General features: G+C 34.2%; 1 protein-coding gene across 4 annotated transcripts; it reads left to right on the forward strand.

Moving 5' to 3' along the window:
- The first annotated feature begins 7,545 nt into the window (after positions 1–7,545).
- Positions 7,546–21,880, forward strand: LOC145558415 (uncharacterized). 4 transcript variants are annotated; one of them, XM_081619649.1, is made up of 15 exons: positions 7,551–7,677; positions 8,205–8,315; positions 9,490–9,617; positions 9,789–9,942; positions 10,028–10,137; positions 10,556–10,639; positions 10,730–10,778; positions 11,600–11,691; positions 12,039–12,171; positions 17,789–17,868; positions 17,939–19,404; positions 19,578–19,694; positions 19,786–20,732; positions 21,080–21,248; positions 21,490–21,880. In XM_081619649.1, exons 1-13 carry the CDS (start codon positions 7,555–7,557, stop codon positions 20,355–20,357), a joined length of 3,219 nt encoding a protein of 1,072 aa, XP_081475775.1. In that variant the 5' UTR covers positions 7,551–7,554; the 3' UTR covers positions 20,358–20,732; positions 21,080–21,248; positions 21,490–21,880. The 4 variants fall into 4 exon arrangements, with proteins under 4 accessions (XP_081475778.1, XP_081475775.1, XP_081475776.1 ...); XM_081619650.1 differs by having other exon boundaries at positions 21,080–21,227; XM_081619651.1 differs by lacking the exon at positions 21,490–21,880 and having other exon boundaries at positions 19,786–20,395; positions 20,492–20,732; positions 21,080–21,321.
- Positions 21,881–24,946: the final 3,066 nt, after the last annotated feature.

Genomic DNA, 24,946 nt, shown 5'->3' on the forward strand with positions numbered 1-24,946 from the left:
AATAAAAGATTGAATTTTAATTCAAATATAATCATCACTATAGTAAAAAAAGGGTAGGCTTCTATTGGTAAAATCTGTTTATAAATCAGTTTTACATCATTCAAAGACTACTTAAAAGTAGATAAAATCTTAATTTACCCAATTCCCTAAACCAAAAAAGACAAATCATCACTACTAACTATTTAATTCCCTAACATTCAGCTTTCTTCAGTCTTTTGCTCTTTCTTCCTTGAACCTTTTCTTCTTCAGGCTCTTCTTTTTCAGCATTTTCTTCTTTGTCAGCAACAGAAACTTTACTTTGCTTTTTCTTCTTCTGAGCAATTTCTTTAACAGATTGAATAGTGTTCACTTCACTTGTAATTATTCCCAGGGTGTACTTTTCACGAAGTTTAGTCAAGATTATCAGCTGCAAAACAAATAACATAATCAAACCCTATATAATTAAGGAGATTTCAATAACATGAGCAAACATGTAAAAGTAACACCACAAGTTGCAGTTGTAACTTGTAAGGCAATGGCCTACGGTATTGCTAGATTAATGGACCATAGACCTCAAAATTAAAGTAAACATTTGATAGGAATCCTTGCTCATCTATGAAATGAACAAGTAAATCCTTGCTCATTTGTCAAATGAGCAAACATTTCTTTGCTCATTTGATAAATGAGCAAACATTTCTTTGCTCATTTGATAAATGAGCAAGTAATTTCTTGCTCATTTGATAAATGAGCAAGTAATTTCTTGCTCATTTAGCAAATAATCAAAAAGTTAATTGCTCATTTCTTAAATAAGCAAAGAATTAGTTGCTCATTTGTGAAATGAGCAAACATTTCTTTGTTCATTTATGAAATGAACAAGTAAGCAAATAGACCAAAACATCTTATTATTAATGAGACTAATCTGAAAGACTTACATTATTTTTCTTCAAACCAGGATCCCACTTTGCACAACCCATGTCTGTTTCCATGAGTCTCATCACTGCAACTCCACAATGCAAATGATTTTTATCCGAAGACTTCCATGAACCATTAATCACAGAAATTTCCATCCGCTTGATATCATTTGCCAAAATAAAACTCTGTACATTTCCTTCACATTGAATAAAGTTTGAAAAAGCAGTTCTCTGAAAATAAAAACATCAAATAAGAAAACATAATAAAATCTGATCATTCAAGTAAAAGAAACAAACATAATGTGAATAGATATTAACTTTTAAGCCATACCAAATGTTTTAAAAGCTGTTTATGATCTCCAGCATCTTCGTTATAATCAAAAAGCTCAATATTACCATTCAGTGTGGTAGTGTTAAAACATACCAAATAGTAATGATCTTCTACATAAACTGGGAAGAAAAAAAGTTGAATATCCTTGTGTGGTACAACTGATTTCATGTACAAATTCTCAGCAACCTCAAAAAACATCTTATTCCGATGGGCAGCAGAATCTATCTCATAGTGAATAAGACAGTCCTACATGTTAAAGAAAAAAAAATTAATTACAACAAAAAAACAAAATAATTCAATAAAACAAAATAAATGAAAGAATTTGAACTTACGGTAGCACTAAGGTCAAAAAAGAAACGAGCAGGAGAATTTGGATCTCTAAACAGCTCATTATAATTCAGAATGCTACACCAAGCATTAATGATCTCTGTATCAACTTTATATTTATTATAAAGCTTCTCAAGATGTAATCTCAAAATTTCAAGACCATTCTCTCCATTAAATATTGGTTCATTGCATAAAAAGAATAAAGAAAGTTAGTATTAATGGAAGTTAATGTACAAGATAATAAATTCTATAGATAAAAAAATACTTACAAACGATTTTTATCATCAGCAAACATTGCTCTCAAGACGCTCATCTGAACTGGTGATAATGGATTGTAAATTATCATAATGCGGGACTTAAAAGGTGATCTAAGAAGCACTGATGGCTAAGGTTTGCGTTTCTTTGGAATATAACTCTTCTTTTCAGTATCACCTTTTCTCTTATGCACAATTAAAGCTTCTTGAGCATCAGAAATGAGATCTTGAGGATTAGCATTCAGAGCATCATTAACAGCTTGAGAAGCATCAGCAATAGAAGCACCAACTTGTGCACTGACAGAAGCAACTACAGGTTCAGTAGGCGCATTGCTAGGGGGAGAATCAGTTTCTTGAGAAAAGACTCCTAAACTGAATGTAGGAGTTCCAGATCCTTTGGCAAGTGAACGTCCTGAAGCAGATTTGAAACTTGAATCTCCAATTTTTTTGAACACATTTTTAGAAGCCCTATCTGAACATCCAACATCAGGGATACAACTTGTTATCTGAACACTTTCAGAAGCAATCTTAGTAACATCAATGGGTTCCGATTCATTTGGATGAACAACCATTGCATTGATTGAAGATTCAGCATGCTTTTTGTTGCTTGAAATCTCAAAAAACCTATCCCAAGCTTCAATTACTGCTGGATCTTGCCAATACTCTTCATCTTGGCTAAATGAAAGAGTATTATCTTCGGTCAAAGTTTTGGAGCTCATCTTATGCTCATCACAAATGCCCATGGCATCTTCCTTCAACGTTTGTATCTTCTCGTTGTTTGGAAAATACTTGATGGCAGTTTCATGTTTTTGACTGAAATACATGTATGCCAAGACCAGGTTTGTAGATGCTGTTGCAAGCTCCATAAGGCATTTCTGTAAAAAAAAATAAAAAAATAAAAAAATACATAAAAAAGATAAATATAAATGAGAAGAGTAAATATGAAATGAGCAAAGTGGATATGAAATGAGCAAAGTGGATATGGAATGAGCAAAGTCATATAAAAATGAGCAAATTGAACTTTATATGAGCATTGAAGTTTTTGCTCATTTGACAAATGAGCAAAAAATTAATTGCTCATTTGACAAATGAGCAAAAAATTAAGAGCTATAATGCTCCTGCTCACAAGAAATATCCACATATTTATCATATATGAGTTTCACAAGATTGTAGTAACCAAAGACCAACATTTACATAAAATACTTTTTCTATATTCATGAGATGCATATGAGTAATGCAAAAGCACACATATGGCCACTTGCCTCTATGCATCATACTGAGAAGAACTCTACAAACTACAATGCCAAGTCACCCCATTCCTCTTCCCAAAACTTGAAACAAAGATCTGCTCAACATACTACAACTCCACTTCAATTAATGAGTCTTGCAAACTGATGACCATGCACTAAGATCTAAGAAGACAGTAAATCTGATACAAAATAACTAGAAGCAATAGTACTAGAGCGAAAAAAAGTATTAATCCTTCCACTTCTTCATTTTTTTTCTCACTTGCTTCTTTCTGTTGTTGATGGTAATTTCAAGAATATAATATGTTCCCTTTTTATTAGATCTGACTTCTTTTTTTCTTTAAAATTTAATTTTTCAATTTTTTTTTTTATTCTCAGGCTTTATGTGCTCTTCACATTCCACGGCCGGTTCTAGAGCAAAAAATTAATTGCTCATTTCACAAATGAGCAAAAAATTGATTCAGATTATGATTGAAAAATGACAAATAAACAAGAATAATTGTGTGTGTTTGTGTGTGTGTTTAAGGGGTGGAGGAGGGGGGGAGTGACGAATTAGAAGGGATCAATACTCTTGTTCAAACAATGTCTAAAAATGAACAAAAAATTAATATTGGTTTCCAGAAAACTCATATAATAAATACCTTCTTTGGATCTTGTTCACTTTCTTCATTTTTTGTACGAATTGGATCAGATTGTTCCTAAAGTCAAACAAAAACAAAACAAAAAAAAAAGAAAAAGAAAGTTAGAACAAGTTGAAAGCAAATATCCTAACAAATATAAACCAAGCTTACTTATAACACATAACCAATTGCATAATTTGCTCATCTGTCAAATGAGCAAAAAATTATTTGCTCATTTCAAATATGAGCAAGTAATTGCTTACTCATTAGACAAATGAGCAAAAATTAGTTGGTCATTTCCAAAAAGAACAAAGAATATTACAGTATATATGGTTACCTTATTGGCAACTACTTGAGTTTCCACTTCAGAAGGAATGAATTTTTCCTAAATAAAAAACAAAAAAGTTAAAAAAGTAGGATAAAAAGGAAAAGAATAAAACAGAAAATTATAGTTAAACACCATTTTAGGCTGTGTCATGCTAGAAGAACCAACATCAAGCTTTTTAGCACGAATATTTCCAAGCCTCCCTTTAAAGAGTTCCAATTTCTCACGTGTTGACAACATAGCTGTTGTCCACCCTTTCAAGATTGGAATTTCACGTGCAGCTCGAACTTCCTCAAGTACAAATTGATCAACATATAATAACTACAAACAAGTAAGAAAAGAAAAATTAGTAAATTAAAAATCAACAAATAAGTAAGAAATACTACATTAAAAATAAACAAAAATTATAGTAATACCATAAGAAACAATAAAGACCCAGGAAAAGAACGAGTTGGACGTTCTTCCCATAAAAGCTTGCCCTTCACGAGAGAAGCAAGGATATACTTTGACCAATTCAAGTCCTTGATTTTATCAACATCAGAAAGAAATGTAAGAATATCAGAATTAATATTCATGTTTTGTTTCCCTGACAAAAAAATGAGCAAAACAAAAGAGAAATGAGCAAATAGAAATTTAAGTGAGCAAAATAAAATAGAAATGAGCAAACTAAATTGAAAATGAGCAAATTGAAAGTAAAATGAGCATAATAAAAATAAGAAGACTACCATCCATCAGTGTAGACACACAAAGAACTAGAAAGTTCCGTTTGAACATAGCACCAGCTGACTTATGCTCCTTCAAAAACTCTTTAAGCTCCCCTATTTTGATAGAGAGTGAGTTGCTTTGGAATTGCTTTTTCCATTGCCGAATGACTTTTTTATTTCTGGAAAAATTATTTTTATTAATCTCTATGCCCCCTATTGGCAACCCAAGAACTTCATGCACATGGTCTTCAGTAATACAGAAAGGATCAGAATCAGGAATATTTAATGAGCACGTCTTAGCATCAAAGTGCTGCACCAACCATAAACCCAACCGCAAAGGCAGTTGGGTCACCTTCAAAAACTCCATCGACCCAAATCCTATATCTCTAACTGCTTTCAACTGATTTTGTGAAAGTAAAACTGATTCCATAACTTGAACAATGGATGAGGGTGACATCCGACTATGCAATGTCCCATGAATGTGAGACTTCAAACCTTCCACTTCATTGCCTAACTTCAAACCTTGCAATTCATTGCTGGATTTCATCTCCACTACCTTAATCATCTGTTTTTCTTTCTTTAATGTGTCCTTTAAAACCATTTTTCCTTTGTCATTAGAAGATCCTGTCTTGAAACTCATTCCTTTATATTGTGGCTGTGTAGAACGACCACCAACTCCTAATTGTGCTGGCCCTGCTGCATCTTCGTCACCACCAACAACTCCTAACTGTGATGCCCCTGCTGCATCTTGGTCACCACCAACTCTTAACTGTGTTGCCCCTGCTGCATCTTGGTCACCACCAATAACTCTTAACTGTCCTGCCCCCTGCTGCATCTTGCTCACCAACATTAACAGCAGAATTTGTCTCAACAGATGTCCTGCTCAACAAAATAGGTATCCTTGATGTCAAATGAGCAAATACTTAGCTACTAATTTAACAAAATGAACAAAAACTTAAATGTTCATTTCTCAAATGAGCAAATAGTTAATTGCTCATTTCTCAAATGAGCAAATAGTTAATTGCTCATTTGTCAAATGAACAAATACTTAGTGCTAAAATGAACAACAAAACATAAAATGAACAAATTATCAACTACTTTCGAAGCTGTGAAGAAGTTAGAGAACTTGTTTTTAAACTCAAATTCTTTCTCATTGATATCTACTTTAAGACCTGATGTGCAACATAATGAACTAACTTCTAGGCTTTTGATGTGAAAAGCCGAATAGTAAAACGCCTTCAAACTATCAGCTTCTTGGCTACTAATGTGAAAAGCCGAACTAAGTACACGACGAAGTTGGTAGCTTTGTGGTGACGATAGTAATAACATTGCACAGGGAATTTTGATTGTGAGAATTTCAAAGACAAACAAAAGAGATGAGAGCCTTGTACTCCCATCTTAAACTATTTTTTTTTTCCTATTTGCTTTCACGTACAAGTATTAACCTGTGGCAGTTTTAGATGTATTGAAATTACTTCCCAACATAATCTACAACTTTTTATTGCTTGTAACTGTCAATTAAAAAGCTAATATTTCATAAATGAACAACAAAACATAAAATGAACAAGTTATCAACTAATCTACAAGAACTCCCATACAAGTAATACAACTCATCAACTAATCTACAACAACAACAAAAATAATAATAACTCAAATAATAAAAATAAAATGAGCAGAAACACATACATTGTATTTTCTTGAGGAACATTTGCAGAATCCATAACAATTACTTCTAGGTTTCCAAAAAAAAAAAAAACAAAGAAAATGTAAGATAATTACTCATATGAAGCAAAATTAAAACTAAAATCAACTAATAATTACTCAAATAAAGCTATAATCAAACAAAAAATAAGATAAAACCAGAAAATAAAACATAATTGAGAACTAAAGTAAACTGAAAATCAAATTAAAATACACAAAATAATTAAAATACCTAAAATCAAGCTAAAATCAACATAATAGCACAAATTATCAGTGAATTCTAGGTTTCCAAAAAAACGAAAAAACTGGACAATAACGAAAATAAGCAAAATAACTTGATAACTACTAAAAAAACAACAATAAAACTAAAATCAATGAAAAAAACAAAGTAAAACATTATCGACACAAATTGATAAACAATGTGAGCTGAAATCAGCGAAAATCACACGAAAATCAAAACGAAAATCTACAAATGTAATTGAATGTGACCTAAAACTAATTGAAAAACACGAAAATATAAACAATAAACTCACCTTGACAAAGAATTGATGAAGATTGAAGGAGTAGTGATGAAAAATCAGAGAGAATAGCGGAGAGAAAGAGAGTAGAAAATAGAGAAATTGTGAGGAGAGAGAAAATAGCGCGTGAAAGAGGAAGGAGAAGAGAGAAAAAACGCAGGAGTTTTGTTTGACCGGGATTTAATAGTGGCCGTTGGATGTAATTGATCCAACGGTTATAATTAGTCCTCACATATAATAGGGTTCTCACATAAGGGATGTGGTCTCATATGATCCCATTATATATATATATATATATATATATATATATATATATATATATATATATATATTAAAAGAAAAAAAATTAATAAATATATTAAAGAAATCTAAATAAGTCTGAGGGTTGAAGAGATAAATCTGATTGAGTCTTGAGGAGTCTTAACATAATAAAAAATTAAAAAAATAATTAAATTTAATATAAATTTTGATGTGGCAATGGGTTAAAATCTTAAGACCACTATTAAACTGTAACACTTATTAAAATATGGAGGGAGTAGATAGGATTTCATACTCAAACTGTTGCGAATTTTAAAAACGGTAATATAATAGGAAAAATACGGAGTACTACAAATTTATACGGAGTAATAAAAAACGGATGAACGTAGATCTGCCTTCTATCTCTCTTTCTCTATCTCTCAGTTTTCCATTGAAGCGCACTCCACGATCTCAATTGAAGCGACTTCTGATCTTTCTATCCTCCATTAAAGAAGCTTCCGAGGTAACATGTTGTTCTTTTTGTAATCATCGAACATCAATTTCACAATCTAGGGTTTATCGTTTATTCAATTGTCAGTATACTCAATTTAGGGTTCTTCTATAGTCGATTATTGAACTATTTGTTAATAGTTATAATCACTAAGGCTCATAAAGATCGAATTTGTTCTTAGTGAAGAAATTTATGTATTTTTCGAGTCTAATTTGATATTTCAATCAAATTTGCCTTTAATCATAGTATGGAACTATGAAATTGGACCTTTTCTCCCTTAAATTTGTGATTTTTCGAGCCTAACTCGACAATTTAATCAAATTTGGTATTAAAACTGTGTTACAGAACCCTAAATGTTAGGATGGAACTATGAAATTGGACCATGGTTCTTGTTGTTTAGATTCTCTCCTTTCGCGTCTGAATTGTTTGATTTGAATTGTAATTTTTGTGGTTAAAGCTGCAATTTGCTAGCAAAATCAAGGTTTCAGTTATTTGTTTTAATGTTCTTTCTCTTCGGCTTATTATTTTTTTATTACTAGTTTTGTCCCAGATCAATCATGAGTGACGAGGGTGAGAAGACCTGTCCTCTTTGTGCCGAGGAGATGGATTTGACTGATCAGCAATTGAAGCCGTGCAGATGTGGCTATGAGGTTGAAATTTCTCCGTGATATTATGATTGTGGCTTTATTTTGTTTTACAATGTAGTGTTCTTTGCTTCTTCCAGATCAATTGATTATGGCTGTGTATTTAAGGGATGATAATTAAAACTTGTTGATAGGCTGATAACTGTTAATGTCTTTTGTTCGTAGTTTTAAGAATTTGGGAATATTACAATATCTTGAATGTAAGACAATCTTTCTCAATGTTTAGTCGATCAAATGTTAGGCTATTGTGTGACCTGCATTATGCCAGTCCAAACCTTTTGCTTTAACCTAAGTGGAAGTTTGGGGTTGTATTAATGTTTCTTTTTTGTGGCTTGTTAATTGTTATGATTGCATCATGCTTGGTTCTATGTGTGCAGTATGATTTTGTTTTGGTGGACCGGGGTTTTGTTAGGATTTGTTCTCTTTATCCTGGTAAGATTTTGGTAATTGTTCCATTAAGAGAGTGGGGCTGGTGTGTTCAGTACTTTAGTTAGGTCAGGAAAGTTGATTAGGTCTGAGAAGTTGCATGCTCCATTTAGCATGGGATATGTGAAAGAGTGGTAGGACCTACCGACCTAATACAAACTAAGGATCTAACCATTTATGATTAAATTTTTGTTGTGCTTCAAATCCGGCCTTGCATCTTGATCCACGTCTTCTTGATAAGGGTTCATCTGCACTGCCTTGTTCTGACAAGGAAAGCAGTTATGTGTTGCTTCCCACTGAAAATCCAGCCCTAACCCTTGCCTTTTTTATTTTTTTATTATTTTATATATTTAATAATTTTTTTTTTATTTTATTATTTATCATTATTTAAAGTCATATCTATTGCTTGTTAGCCTGTTAGTATTTGAGTTATTTTATTCATTGCAAACTTAATTTGGTTGTTTTGCATTTAAAAGCTTAGCTTTCTGCATGTTCTCGACTATAGAGGGTTAGTCAAAAGTATATGGTGAAGGGTGAACGTTGTTGTTGTGCATACTATTTTTTCATTTTTGATTAGTGTCAGCTGACTCTACCTGAAAGTCAATGACAGTAATAATCTCTCTGTTTGTGTTGTACGATTTTTTGCTGTTAACAAGTTTTGAAGTTTGAACTTGTACTTTCCTGAAAACAAAACTTTAATCATTATGTAAACAGATGGCTGCAAATGTATTAATTTCTCTGTTCTTGTGTGCAGATTTGTGTGTGGTGTTGGCATCACATAATGGATATGGCTGAGAAGGATGAGTCAGAGGGACGGTGCCCTGCCTGTCGCACTGCATATGATAAAGACCGAATTGTAGGGATGGCTGCAGACTGTGAAAGGTTGTTTTACTGATTTATTATCTTATTGTATTTTGTTAGGCCATTGTTGTAATGGTTCATACTTCAAAATGAGCTGTTTTTTGGTTAACCTAAACCCAAAAAAGAAGGAAGAAAAGCATGTCACATACCAATTTTTTTCATGTATTATTTGCTGAATGTGTTTCTTATCAGGTTGGTGCAAGAAGTTAATATGGAAAAGAAACACAAGTCACATAAAGCAAAGGTTAAAACATCTGATAGCAGGAAGCAATTGAGCAGCGTTCGTGTTATTCAAAGAAATCTTGTTTACATAGTGGGGTTACCTCTTGAGCTTGCAGATGAAGATGTGAGTGCTTTGTTGATCCCCCTTTTATCCTCATATTCCTTTTGGTGCCAATTTTGGTAGTTAATTGTTTCAATATTTTGGGCAGCTTCTTCAACATAAAGACTATTTTGCCCAGTATGGCAAGGTTTTGAAGGTGTCTATATCCCGTACTTCAGCTGGCACCATTCAGCAGTTTGCAAACAATACTTGTAGTGTGTAAGTCGAGTTATTTGTCTATATAGTAATTATGTTATGTATTGTAGTTGTTCCCTTTTTAAAATTGTGTGCTATGAGGCTATTAGTCAATTAAAAAAGAACAGAGGAAGTAGAACTTGAAAGGAGCTTTAAAGTTCTTGAAAGTTGAACTTGTATTGTTCTCTAAAATCTAAAACATTTCAAGCTCTTAGAGCTTCTTGCATATCTGAGCAATGTCTGTCTTTGTCGTTTGAGCTTTGCTGTCGTAATATAGTTTGGGTTTAAGGATTCACTGAATTCTTATATCTTCAATGCTGAGATTGCTCGACTGCCCAAAGTTTTATTTATTTATTTAGGTTTTTATTGACCCATTGCAATGTATAAAATCTATCAGAAGGTATGACAAAAATGTGTTCTGCTGTTTATTTTTGGTTTTCAGATATATTACATACTCTAAAGAGGAGGAAGCAATTCGTTGTATTCAGTCAGTGCATGGGTTCATTCTGGACGCTAGGCCTTTGAGGTGGGCTGAGCATGGAATCAAAACTTTCTTAGTGCTTGCTTTGTATTATTTTATATTAATTGCTTTAAAGACTAGACTTTTATATTACAGGGCATGCTTTGGAACCACAAAATACTGTCATGCATGGCTAAGAAATGTGGTATGATATCCGGGTGTTAGTTATTCATAATATATATATATATATATATATATATATATATATATATATATAGGGGGAGGCTCTCGTGAGAATTTTTCTTATGTGAGAATTTTTTTTTATGTGAGAACACTCTTTATGTTCTAAATTTTTACTTGTATGTTCTAAATTTTAAATATGATGTTCTAAACTTTTCCTTAGGTGTTCTAAATTAAATCAAATGTTCTAATTTAGTATTCACATGTTCTAAACCATAAATTAGTTAAGTTTAATATCATAAATTTTAAATAACTTGTTACAAAATTTTAACTTATATGTTCTAAATTTTAAAATGTGTGTTCTAAGATTTTTAATTGTATGTTCCAGATTTTAAAGCGTATGTTCTATATTTTTACTCATATGTTCTAAATTTTTTACTCACACTTTCTATATTCTATATTTGTTTGTTCTAAATTTTTATTCACATGTTCATAATCTTAAATCAAATGTTCTAAATTTTACTCATATGTTTAAAATTTCATAAAGCAGATTTTATAAATTTTTAATCACTTGTTCTAATTCTTAAATCAAATGTTCTAAACATATTACTCACTTAGATGTTCTAAATTATTACTCAGATGTTCTAAATTTTAATTTCAGACGCATGTTCTAAATTTTTACTCGTATGTTCTAAACTTTTACTCACATGTTCTAAATTTAAAATCAGTTCTCATATAAGTATGAATTCTCACATATGAACCTATTCTCACCGGATCCCTCCCCTATATATATATGTATATATAACACAATCCTTGTTGACATTAAGTGTATTTCTTTTGTTACAGCCCTGCACCAACCCAGATTGTTTATACTTGCATGAGATTGGTTCACAAGAGGATAGCTTCACAAAAGATGAAATCATATCTGCTTACACAAGGTATTGATAAGTCCGCTTGCTTAAGATGTAGGTTTTTCATTGTTCTTTGAAAAGAAGCTGTTGGTTTAAGGACATCCAAATTTGGCTATGTGCTATATCAATTCTACCCCCTCTGTCACAATGTCACTATGCCACATTTTTATTTGTTGGATGATGCGTTACATAATTGGACTAACTGAACTTCTTGTATGATTACAGCCTATATCTGAAATGTGATTCTCATTCTTGGATTTGCATTGGCTTTCTTTGCCTTTGCCTTTTGATTTTTTTTTTCTTTTTTTTTATTGAAAAAGAAAAAAAATCTGATTTCACCGCTCAGTATTATTGACTTGCCTTTCTTGGATTAGAGTTCAGGAAATCACTGGGGTTACCAATAATATGCAACGGCGTGCAGGGACTGTATTGCCTCCCCCAACAGATGATTATTGCAATATTAGTTCTGCTGTAATCGAGAAGCCGTCTGTCAAAAATACTTTAACTGTAAGACTCTTTTCCTATACATTTCTTGATATATCAATGTGGCTGTATATGGGCTTTCAGAGAGCTCGTGTTGTTGTGCTATAATTTCTTTCATAATCTCTAATATTTTCCTTTCGGACGTGTTTACGGAAGAGAATAAATGGACAAATTTATTTAAATATCCTAAGTTCCTGTTTCTCAATTCTTCCCTACATGTGATAAAGGTATTTTGATTAAACTGTCTGCATACCCTTTGTACTCTCTTAAAATGTGTGCCAAGGGCACATGTTGTGATTGTAAGAAAACGAGAAAAGTATAAGATTTCTGTAGCACAGAAGGTTCTTTAATAAGTAGATATTTGTTGGGGCTTGAATGTTGGTGTACGTTCAACATATTATTTACTACCTCTGTTACAGGCTATGTGCAACGATTTGACATAAAGCAGAGAGGAAAAATGTCTAATCGTTGCACATAACCTGTAACGGAGGTAGTATATTTTTCTCGTGACAACTGAATTGGTCCTTGTTAACTTACAAGTTTTTTTGTTTTGTTTTTATTTATTTTTCCTGTTTTCACTTTTGTTTTACAGACATTCTTATGGAAATTTTATGTTTTCACTATTTATTGGTAGTATGTATGCGTATATGCATGTTACAAGTGGTGGTTTTAGGTCATATTTTTCGTTTCCTAGTTATTTGGAAGATGACATTGATGGGCATTTGTCTCTGTTACACGAACTTAGGTACATATTAGGTTGTTCGTTATTGGCAGTATGGGTGTGCATCCAAGTGTTTTGTTTGTCAATTCAAGGCAATATCTTTTTAAAACACATATTTTATGAGCTTTATTCAACTTTAAAATTGAATGGTGATGGAAATATATAGTAATCAAATACTCCCTCCGTTATTTTGTTCTACTCACTTTCCATTCTAGGTCGCTATTTTTTGTTCTACTCACTTTGCTATTCTATTTTTGACACTCTTTTCACCATCTTACCCCTTCAACCTCACAATAATCACCTTTCCATACTCTCTCTCTTACTATGTTCACCATTTTCTTACACAAACCCACCTTTTAAATTGAGCATCTATAGTAAGTTAGTAACTGGGTGGAAGATAAAAGAATGGAGGGATTATGTTCATAGATTGTGATATGAATATTTAAATAATTACCTAAATCTATTCTCACTTGTAATGACTAAAATATATGATTGATGTTTGGATTTAGGGAATTTGCGTGCAAATCAAAATGTAAAGTTTTCAACTGCACTCATTTACGTATTGACACGTACACACAATCAAATATTAGCTTAACATACTATTTACAGCTCAATGTGAAATAAATGATGTTACAAGCACTAAACTTTTCATTGCCCATGTCATGCTAGTCTGTTAAGTACATGAGGACCTTTTATGTATCAAGGCAACTTTTAGCATGTGATTTTGCTTTAGTGTGAGAGATGGTTCTTCCGTTCCCCTTTTCTCTAAGCCTATAAGGGCTTGTAATATATGCAAGTTTTGAACTAGATTTTTTTTGGAAACTAGAAGTCTACAACCTTCTGTTGTTAGATTTTAAAATTAAAATCAACATCAATTAACGATAACCATTATAGCACCTTAGTGTATCCACCAAGTACATACTGCACTCATTTCAATATTTGGTTAAATGGAGGTGAAATAATTTAGGACCATGTGATCTTATGAGAGTAAGTTGATGAGAGCACGTCTAGAAAAGAATTGTTGCATTCTTTAAGGAACATCTCAGAAAGCTAAGCTCTGCATACTGTTAGGGATTGAGTACATTTGTGTACTAGATCGAAATTTGAACTGATATTGTTGGAATTTCCTGAGTGGCAATTTTGGTTCAGTAATTGACCAACATTCTTTTTGGGGGTAAGATCAAGAGCTAAACTGGCATTGACACCGTACACTCGTACAGGCTTAAAGGTTTTTGATGGAATTTCTGGGGGGATAGTTGACATAATTTTGGTGCATTAACTGGCTAAATGGCTAATATTCATTTGAGGTGTCCATGGAGGTAATCGACATTCTTTAGGCGCGTTAATTTACCAGCATTTTTTTGGGGTAGAACTTATAAATAAACTGGCAATATACTCTGAACTGAAGGGTAAATGTTGTTATTTAGGTGCGGTAACTGGTTCCATGGTTGATTACATCCCATTTGTTTCGTTCCTTGAGCTTTTATATCCTCTATTAATTGTTTGTTTGCTATGGAGAAAGAAGGAATAAAGGAATTTAAAGCGAGAACATGTTGAATTTTGGCAAAATAGGTTTCCGTTGACTCTGCTGGCTGGAACTCATTTTTTCTTTTTCTGTAAAGATTTGGTCTGGATTCTTGATGAGTAATAGATACTTTGTATTATTTTAGGCATGATAAGCTTTATACACTTGGTGATGCAAGGAATCAGTATTAGGGGAAGGGTATGTTAGTCATAGCCTATTAATAGTAGCTTGGGAAATAAGATAGAGTTTGTTATGAGAGTTTTTCTATATAGGCCTCATTAGGAGGAATAATGATCATGTTGAATATTGTTGAGAAGTCTTGTTATTGACTTGTTGGAGAGCACCTTCCTCTCGAAAGAAGGCATTGTATTGTTGAACAATCAGTTTGATAATACAACTTATCCCTCTTAGCTGTCCTTTTCTATCTAATTAGCTTGCTTACTTACTGTTTGGGAGCTAATTCCTAGCAAATGGTATCAGATCTGTCCTGGTAGATTCAGCCTCTGAAAGTCTGTTTTCAGCCATTTAAAAAAAAAAAAAAAAGAGAATGGAGGTCGTCGGAGCTCCGATTTGGTCACATTCACTTGAGCAATTCTCCGAAAGGATGGAGGAATCCACGACAAGAATTGTTGATAACCTTCAAAGAAATCTGGAGAAGATATTTGAAGAAGCATTTTCTTGAATTAGAGTGGAGCTAAGTCTGATTCGGGAAGGGCTCGAGGAGGAAGAAAGTGAACTCAGTGATGAGAAGCACTCAACCACCACTGACCTTCCAAGCGGTGATGTAGAAATCATGATGGAGGAGACAGCCGATTTGGAGATGAGCAACTGTGAACAATACTTTTGCTCCGACGACCTATTTGGTGGTTGTTGCAGTGGTGCGGTTGTGGTGATGTCAGTTAGAGGACCGGAGAGATCGGAAGTTCGGTTTAAGGATGCTAAGACAAGTAGATCTGGACATTCTTGGAGTGAATTTGTGTTTGGTAGCAGTGGTGGTGGTGATTTTTTGGGTGGCCCTGACAAAATTGACGGTGGAATGGGTTGCGGAGTTCAGGGTTTTGCAAGGGAACTAAAATATGGGGGAAGGCTTGGCGATTTCGGGGATGGGTTTACAGGTGGAGGTCCAAGGGAAATTGTCGGCGAGCTGGGTGGTGGATATTTTGGGCGAGCTGGTATTTTTCACCGTGATTTTGAGGGAGTTATGGCTGGAGAACTCGAGCGTGGAGGTAAGACCACCGCTAGTGGTGGCCTGAACAGGGAAGGTGTCTTTGTGAGGGGCGGGTCTGGAGCAAGCGGCTCTGGAGGTGGTCCGGGCTGTTGGTTCGCAAGAGAAGACGGTGGAACGATCAATTCGTCTCCCTCGATGATTGCAGGACGGGATGGTGATTTTTCTAGTGGTTTTACCGGTGGTGGGATAATGTTCGGAGGTGGACTGGGCTTTTTTACCGGCGGTGAAACTGATGGTGGGAAGTTTCAATGGAGGTGGTTTCCAGAAGTACCCAGAAAGAGAAGTTAATGGGAGATGCCTTGATGATTCATGTGCTAGCTTGGAGAGGAAGATAGTAGAAGGTACTAGTAAGGGTATAATAGCTTGGAGAGGAATATAGTAGAAGGTACTAGTAAGGGTATAATAGTAATACTTCTTGATTTCAGCAAGAGGTCACATGCTCCAAACAACACAGACTGCCATAGTAGGTATCTGAGACTGAATGGGCTTTCTCATTTTCAGCCCAACCTATCATATTTTGTGGTGACTTACAAATTAGACTCTTCAGGTCTTGGGCTTGTTAGTTTTAGGCCCATCCATCTAACATCAGTTTTAAAATCAAAAGTCATCAACAAAAAATGTTCATTGCAATTCCCCTATCCACAACCAACTAATCCCAAGTCAACGAAGACCAACTCTATCCAAAATTCAATGACCTCTCATGACATGCTGGAGCATAATTCAGATTTATCTGCCACCAGTGACCATTGTTGCCAAGGCCGGGAATCGATGGCCGACTATTATCCACCTTGAGGACAAGGTGAAAGTTTGAACGGCGGGTAATGCAAGGAATCAATATTAGGGGAAGGGTATGTTAGTCATAGCCTATTAATAGTAGCTTGGGAAATAAGATAGAGTTTGTTATGAGAGTTTTTCTATATATAGTCCTCATTAGGAGGAATAATGATCATGTTGAATATTGTTGAGAAGTCTGTTATTGACTTGTTGGAGAGCACCTTCCTCTCGAAAGAAGGCATTGTATTGTTGAACAATCAGTTTGATTATACAACTTATCCCTCTTAGCTATCCTTTTCTATCTAATTAGCTTGCTTACTTACTGTTTGGGAGCTAATTCCTAGCAGTTGATTTGGTATCATCCCATGTGCTTATTTTGCAATGCTTGTGTTATCTATTGAAGTGTTATTTATATATGCCGATGAGAGTTGATGAGTTTTGAGGGCCCAAAAGTTGAGAAAAAAGGAGAATAGTCTTGTTTGAATCTTTGAGAACTGAGAAGTGTGCGTTCTTTGTTGGGGATGACTCCTTTTATCCCAAATTAAATACAAGTTGACTCTCTTGCTTACATAAATGTTTGATTATTGATACGTAAAATTATAAAAATTTGATATTGTTAAAAATATACTCTGAAGGTTAGTATAAATATCTCAAAAGTTAGTTTAGTGATTACGTTAAAATAGAATTATGTTGTGAAAATTATACGGTCAAGGTTAGTATGTAGAGGATTTGAGAGGAACATCCTGGTAAAACTTGTTAACTGCATAGTTGGGAGAGAATGAAACTTCCCAAATGCTTAAATATCTTCATCATCTTCTTTTAGTTTTAGTTCATTCAAATGGTAATCTTCTTCCTGCTTTTATTTCTATCTCAAAATTTTAGTTTATTACAATTGACAACTGCCAATTATGATGTATTTAGACCATTACAATTCTGGCCCGACCCAAGCAAAAATGAACTAACATTTAGAAATCCAATTAGACGGTACATCAGAAATTCACTTCAATCCTGCAAATCTAGTTAGTCCAACTTGAAACCTACCTAAACTGTTTAAAATAACTTTAACCTTAAAATTCAACCTGATTTGTGCGGGGCCAAATCAGTGTAATATAAGGGATGATCTTCAAAGCCAACCAAAATGAAGAAATAAGTGACAGTTCTAACATTTATATATTACGTGTATGTTCATGTCTTCTGCTTAGTTTGGATAATTATTTACTGCATATGTAAAATGTTGGCTACACGTATACCATATTAGATATTTGGGTTGAGATTTTGACATTTGTTAAAGAGTATGGTGGTCCCCTTTTTCCCATTTACATGATTAAATGCAGTCTACAATTGATTTTGCTGATTGTGGTAATAGATTCTAATCGCGGTTGTTTGGTTACAGAATTCAGCAAGCAATTCAAAAGGTTCACCCCCAAATAGTAGTTCGGGTAGATCTGGTGCCCTGCCGCCAGCAGCATCATGGTATGTTTCTTTCTTGCCCTTTTATCACTGTCTGTTCATTGTTTTAAATTTCTGTTTTTTTTTTTATCAGGGGAGCACGCGTTTCCAATTGCAATATTCCTTCTGTAAGCTTGGCTAGCTCTAATGGATCAACCAAGCAGAAGGCTGAGACAGTTCATGAGCCGCCAGTGCTTGCAACAATTGTTTCTGACTTCATTCCCAGTGATATTGGAAAGAAGCAAATGTCAAATGAAGAAATAAATGCAAATCAAACTAAAAGTAAAATGGAAAATCCAGAAATGGTGAAGAAGCATGCTGGTAATAGTTCTCAGAGAAATGTTTCAGAGGTCTCTTCTGCACTTTTAGTTGCTTCAGCTGGAAAGTCAGTAAGCCAGTCATCTTGTTCCCCAGCAATTAGTAGTGATGTAGAAGGTGGTGAACAGCTTTTAAGTACAAGTTCTTTAGATGGACAACCTTGCTCTTCTGGCGAAGACAAGGGGAATTGCTCTGTTATGGACGGAAAAATTCAGAAACTATGCTCTGATCTATCATCTTTAAGCACTGACAAACAGCTTAATAGTGAACATTCTGAGGCTGACAGACCTAATGGTTTGAGTCTGAATAATTTCTTATCCCCTAAGAATCAAGGCTTACAGTGGCATGAGTCTGAGAGGCTTCAGGAACATTCATCTTCTACTACTGCTACTACTATTTATTCTTTGACTGCTGTAAAAGAAGCATCTGATGTAAGATCAGATATGCAAGCTTCGGTATTACATAATATGTCTTCAGAGACAGAAGACGACTTTAATAATCAAAGACTTCGGGATGCTATAGTCATAAATCAAGCAGTGATTCCCACATCATCTCCGCTTCATCTTTTGAGTCATCTAAGGGCTCCTTTACAGTCGCATGGTGGTGCTGAATGTGCAGAAAATTATACTGCTGCCTCATCTATTGTAAATAGATTAACTGATGAATGTTTGACAACAAATGTATCTAGTTCATCTGTTGCTTCTAACGGATTCTTGGACTGTTTTGTCAGCCATACTCCAGAACAGGATAGTTCTTTGTTTTTTAGAGGTCTGCAAGGGAGTCATATGGGAAGATTTGACGGTGAGCTTCCTTTTGTCGAGTCACAGCCTGCTCTGGATATGGGAGAGAACAACATCATATCAAATATTCTTTCCTTAGATCTTGATTCTTGGGATGATTCTTTGACATCCCCACAAAATTTGGCCAAGCTATTGAGTGAAACTGAAAAACCAGAGGGTACGGTAAACATTGCTGGTTCCTTCAAAGGTCAATATAGCAATCAATCCAGATTTTCTTTTGCAAGGCAGGAGGACTCCAGAAATCATTTAATAGACATGGAGCCTTCGCTTGGCAATATTGGCCAGGCAGCAAAGAATCCCCCTTTTGGACAGGAACTTCATGGGATTAGAGATCCTTATTTTGATAGAATGGGCAATGGTTTTGGATTTCCTCATTGGAATATTGAGCTGTCGGACAATTTAACTAGTGGCCATTCCATTTTTCCTACCAATAAACTTTCTCGTGAGTGCCTATTTTGTTTTTCCTTTCCTTTTTTTTTTTTTTTTTTTTTTTCCCAAGTAGGAAAATATAGGGTTCTCTTACCATATTAGTAGTTTGTCAATGTTTCCCCATTTGTAATGCTTTAATGGTTGTTTTCTAATATTAACTGACATAGGCTCTCTATCTGAATTCAGTCTCTAGATCTCAGATTTCAGCTCCACCTGGTTTCTCTGCACCAAGTAGGCCACCGCCGCCTCCAGGTTTTTCTTCGCATGAAAGAAGTGATCAGACTTATGACTTAATGAAGTCTGGTTTGTTACTATACTCCTCCTGATTGTCTTTCCTCTGGATATTTTGAATCTTTTTGGCAATTGGAAGAATTTAATTTTGGATCTCTTACAGGAAACCACATGATAGACACTCCTTCATTCTGCAGAAACCCTTATCAGACACCACCAAGTGGAAATGTAAGCCCTGCTAATGATATTGAATTTATAGACCCTGCGATTTTGGCTGTCGGTAAAGGGAGGCTCCCAGGTGGGATCAATAACTCCTCTATAGACATGAGGTCAAATTACCCTGTACAGCCGTCTGCATTTGAAAATGATTCAAGACTTCAATTACTTATGCAAAGATCTCTTTCACCCCATCAGAACCTCAGATATACTGACGTTAGGGATAATTTCTCTCCACCAAACGACGCATATGGCTTTTCCTCTCGATATATGGACCAGTCTCAAGTTAGTAATCATGTCCCCTTTTCACAATTTTCACTCCAGCAACCGCCTAGAAATACTGCAGTCTCAAATGGCCATTGGGATAATTGGAGTGAGCTTCAAAGTGGAAATGATATTGGTATAGCAGAGCTCCTTAGGAATGAGAGACTGGGTAACAAATTCTATGGTGGTTATGAAGATGCTAAGTTTCGAATGACCAATTCAGGAGATATATACAACAGGAGTTTTGGGATGTGATTATCATCCTAATTCTTATGGCCTGAGTGGCAATTCAGGTAGATGGAGATGCATAAGTGCCGTGTAACAGAGGATAGCCTTCTACACTTGGGTGCAGGGTGTCTATTTTTTTTTGACTAGTCTCTTTTGGGCAGCTTGACAGAGGAACAGAATTTTTGAAGCTGGTAATTGGAGCCTACAGCTGATGATGATATGGGATAGGAGGTGCAACAAATTGCTGTATTATTGAGATTGGTTTATGTGATTGTGTGACATGGATTCCAACTGGTGCTATCTTTATTTTTAGTGATTATATATAGTTGGAATCGTGTTAGATTTGGCATTAAAGTGCACATGCTTGTGCTAAAAGTGGAAGAGGATCCTTCTAAGCAACAGGTGATTTATGTGTTCTTTTCATTATTATGGGAAATTAATTATGTTTATTTTCCTGTTTCTAGGTTTGTCTTTCCAAAATATTATATGTAATCAGTTCTGAATTTGTTTGAATAGATAATTAGCATCTGTTCTGCTGCTGTGCTTTTTCTCTGTTTCAGTCGATGTTTTACTGTCTTCTATTACTGGTATTGCTTGTCTGCTTGTGTGTTTAATTGCCATGTTCAGAGGCTGATATGAAGATGTTACACTTTAGACATGATATTGCTTGGTGGTTTTGTTGTGGGAATAATTTAATACAAAGCACCATTTTGGATAATGAAAACGTATTGTGATATCTTTTATTTCAGGTTTAAGGTTGCTTGAGGGTGGGACACAAGCTATATAGATTGTACTGTCTGGCCCTTTATGAGATCATCCGCTCGGCTGTCTGCTCCTGCTCAGATTAATGCTCCCAAATTCTGCAAGTGAGATGGAAATACAATTTTTTTGCACTTGGTAATGCATTAATTCTAATGGGTTAGTGCTGTTCATAATATGGTATATACTTTAATTAGCTTTATTCTAGTCTGTGAGCTCCCCCCCCCCCCCCCCCCCCCCTCTTTTTTTTTTTTTTTTTTTTTTTTAATTTTTTTTTTCTTTGGGTGTTTTTTTGATACTGAATTGTCAAATGTGATTTAAAAGAACTTATGCTCATCAATTTTGACTTGATCTGCATGCTGCGGCCTTATGTGTAATTGATGAATTGTCCTCAACAAAGTTGTGGAAATGCCAAGCTGATGTTGTGGATTTGGAGATTGTCACCAGAGAATACCTGTTTTTCTACCCAATTTGTCTCACTTCATCATAAAGTGGGTTAATTGAGGCCTTTCATAGTAGTTGGTGCTAACACAATTTACATCATGAGTCAATAAGATCAACAGTTTATGCGTGATGGGATGATATTAGCTCTGAAGCTTTGAATGTAGGTTTGAATTTTTATACGAAGTACGGAGTATAAATTATTAAATGAAAATCCATGATGTCCTATTTTGTATGGTGTGATTTATGCTGTCTCATGAAATGATATTTTTTAAGAATTTATTAGTGGTTTATTATCTACCTTGTGAAAACATGGGAGATTTTGAAATGAACGTTTTTATCATGATCAATTTGATTTCTAATTAGAGTTATGGCTGATTAGCCAGATTGTATATAGAAAATTGCAACCTTTTCTGTAAGATATAGCACCTGTTTGTAGACCTATCTGATCACTACAAATTTTAATGGCTGTTTGGTGTGATAAAATTCCAGAGGTTTATGTAATTATTGTATTCTTTGGGGATATAACTCTAAATTGCAGAGTATTGAGCAAAAACAGCACAAACAGCCGAAGGTAACAAGCAGTGGTGGTACAGAAGTAGCATGTTAAGTAACTAAATATCTTGATTTTGGACTAGTTTAAAACTCTAGGTGACAGGTGATATTTACTATTAACAGGCAAACTATGAAAATAATGGTGATGCAGATTAGGCTGCGCGTCTCATAATCCCAAGTTTAATGTTGTTACTCCTCCCTACTGTTTGTCTTGATTATAGTTAAGGCCGGTTAAGGGTGATATGGTAAATACGAAATGTTGATAAGTATGACTCAAAGTCAGCTACTATTGATGTTTGTTAAATGGTCTTATATGTTGATTGATCTTATGTAAAGGCCTATATCTTACACTTACCTAGGGATGACTTGCAACGGCTAATCAAATTGAATGTTTTCGGTTTTCCCCTTATTCTCCTTTCTGTCTTCATTTGACCTGTAAGGAAGAACGATTCAAGTGTTAGTGTTTGAATTCATTTGCTGATTCTAAGGTAATTTAACTGATAGCTTGGTGATTTATGTCCTTTTGACAAATTATCTTGCAGTTATTTATGAAAACTAGTACTGTATTATGTAAGTTGCAGAATAGTATCCTAATCAACAAAATATAATCTTCCAACAAAATATTATCTTTTATATTCCCTATTATCTTATCAATATCCCCCTCTAGTCGTAGCGTAGAGCATAAAGATTTGTAACGCCCACCTTTCTAAGTAAAAACTCAAACCGAGTCTTTTCCCAAGTGCTTAGTAAAATTGTTTGCTAATTGCACCTTCGTAGGCACATACGGGGAAATTAAACCATCCTTGATTGCACTTCGGACATTATGACAGTCCACTCAAATGTGTTATGTTCACTCATGGAACATTGGATTATGAACAATAAACAACGTAGGCTAATCATCACGAAAGAGATACATGCCTTGAGCATGGCGAATCCCTATATCCCCAAGTAATTGCTTCAACTATTTTAGCTCACAAATTACTATGCCATCAAACGAAATCTGCAGAAGATATTGTATGTTGCTTCTTGGTCTTCCAGGGCATAATCCAAACTAGCCAACAACCTCCTAGTCAAAGGACAACTCGCCCAATCAGGGTCACCCCACCCTTCTGTCCGTTTTCCTGGATTCTTTTTCAAGTAGTGCAACACATGATTTGCTTGAGTCCCAATGTTCTATTTGGTGTTGCATATATTGAGATAGCATATAGCCTAAACAAGATTTGGCCTAGTTTCGGACAAAAATATCAATCGTCCAGCAAGACTCCTATATTGTGCTAAAACTTCTCGTAGATCCTTTCATTCCTTCTGCTAAAACTAATTTATGATTTTAATTTATTAGAAAATCTTTGGGTTTCACTCCTAACAATCCTGCTTCAGAAATAATATCAAGGGCTTTTTTTTTTTTTTTTTTTTTTTTTTTTTGACAACAGAAGGGCATATTTTCTTTGGCACGTACAAAAATATTGTTTACTTGGTGCAATTTCCAAGCCTTGGAAATATTTCAATTCTCCCAAACCTTTCATTTTAGAACATTTTCCTTTTATAAGAAATAAAATATAAAATAAGTGATATTATGGACACCCTCACACCCTTAAGCTACCAGAGAATTTGTAGAAATGCTGGTGATGATCTGACTATGGAGCTATCATCTTTGAGCAAAAAGAACACAACCCTTGACTTAGAAAAAAACTAGGGACATGAAACAATCTTTCTAAATATAATACTACCATGAATTATTTCAATTTACAACTCATGAATTAGGACATGTTTAGCTCACCTTATGTTTGCTTATCTGATCTTATCTAAACTTGATCCAGTTTGATTTGAATAATGTTTGATCGTAGGTAAACGATAATCTATAAAGAAATATTGTATCAAGTAGGGTTTATTTTAGATTCGTAATAATTTGTTTTTTTTCAATTAATATGTAATTTAAAAAACTTTTTTAATCACAATATTAAAGGTATTTAGCAATGAAAACCATGATAACTGATAAAGTATGTCATAACTTATATTTTTAAGGGTAATGTTATATGAAGCCCTAAGGGCTATATATAAGCATTAAATACATTCTTGGAAATGATATAAAATTAAGAATTAATGACAAAAACACACGTAAATCAGTATAATTAGTGTTCATATTTTTATGATTTCTTAAGTTTTTACGATTTTCAAGTGAAAATTTAATGCTTATATGTAGCCCTAAGGGCTATGTATAACATTTTCCTATTTTTAATATGATCTTAATAGGTAAAAATAAGGTGAATTAATCATGGCCTTAATGATTACTTAATACTTGTATTTGTATAAATAAAAAAATGTATCTAGTTTTGGGATCTACAATGGACAATGTACAATAATATAACAATCATACTCTATAATAACTTTTTATTCTAAAAAATCTTTTTGAACTTTTGTTGACTTAGAATCATCACAAATTCTTATATGTGGCTGGTCACACCGTGTCACCATGTGGCTAGCCATTATAGGGATTACTTCATTAGTGTTAAAAGGGTTACTTGGTCAGTGTTAAAAGGGTTACTTCGTTAGTGTTATATGGGTTATTCGTTCAGTATTACAAGACTCGTTAGTTGAGTATTACATGGATTACTTTATTCTATTATAAGTGGTCAAACGGTGTGGCCAGCTACACACAAGACATGCTCAGGATCGTATAGGATCGTACAGAATTGGGTGAGAACGGGTGATCCTGTTTTTCACTTAAATTATTATTGGATTGTATAGGATCGGACAGGATCAGACATAATCATGTATGATTGGTCATAATCGGATAGGTTCGGTCAGGATCATATTATCCTACTCTTTACTTATTAAAATGAGCATAAAGCAATCAATTTTTT

Source organism: Chenopodium album, chromosome 9 (assembly GCF_948465745.1).
Source record: "Chenopodium album chromosome 9, dcCheAlbu1.1, whole genome shotgun sequence".
NCBI lineage: Eukaryota > Viridiplantae > Streptophyta > Magnoliopsida > Caryophyllales > Amaranthaceae > Chenopodium > Chenopodium album.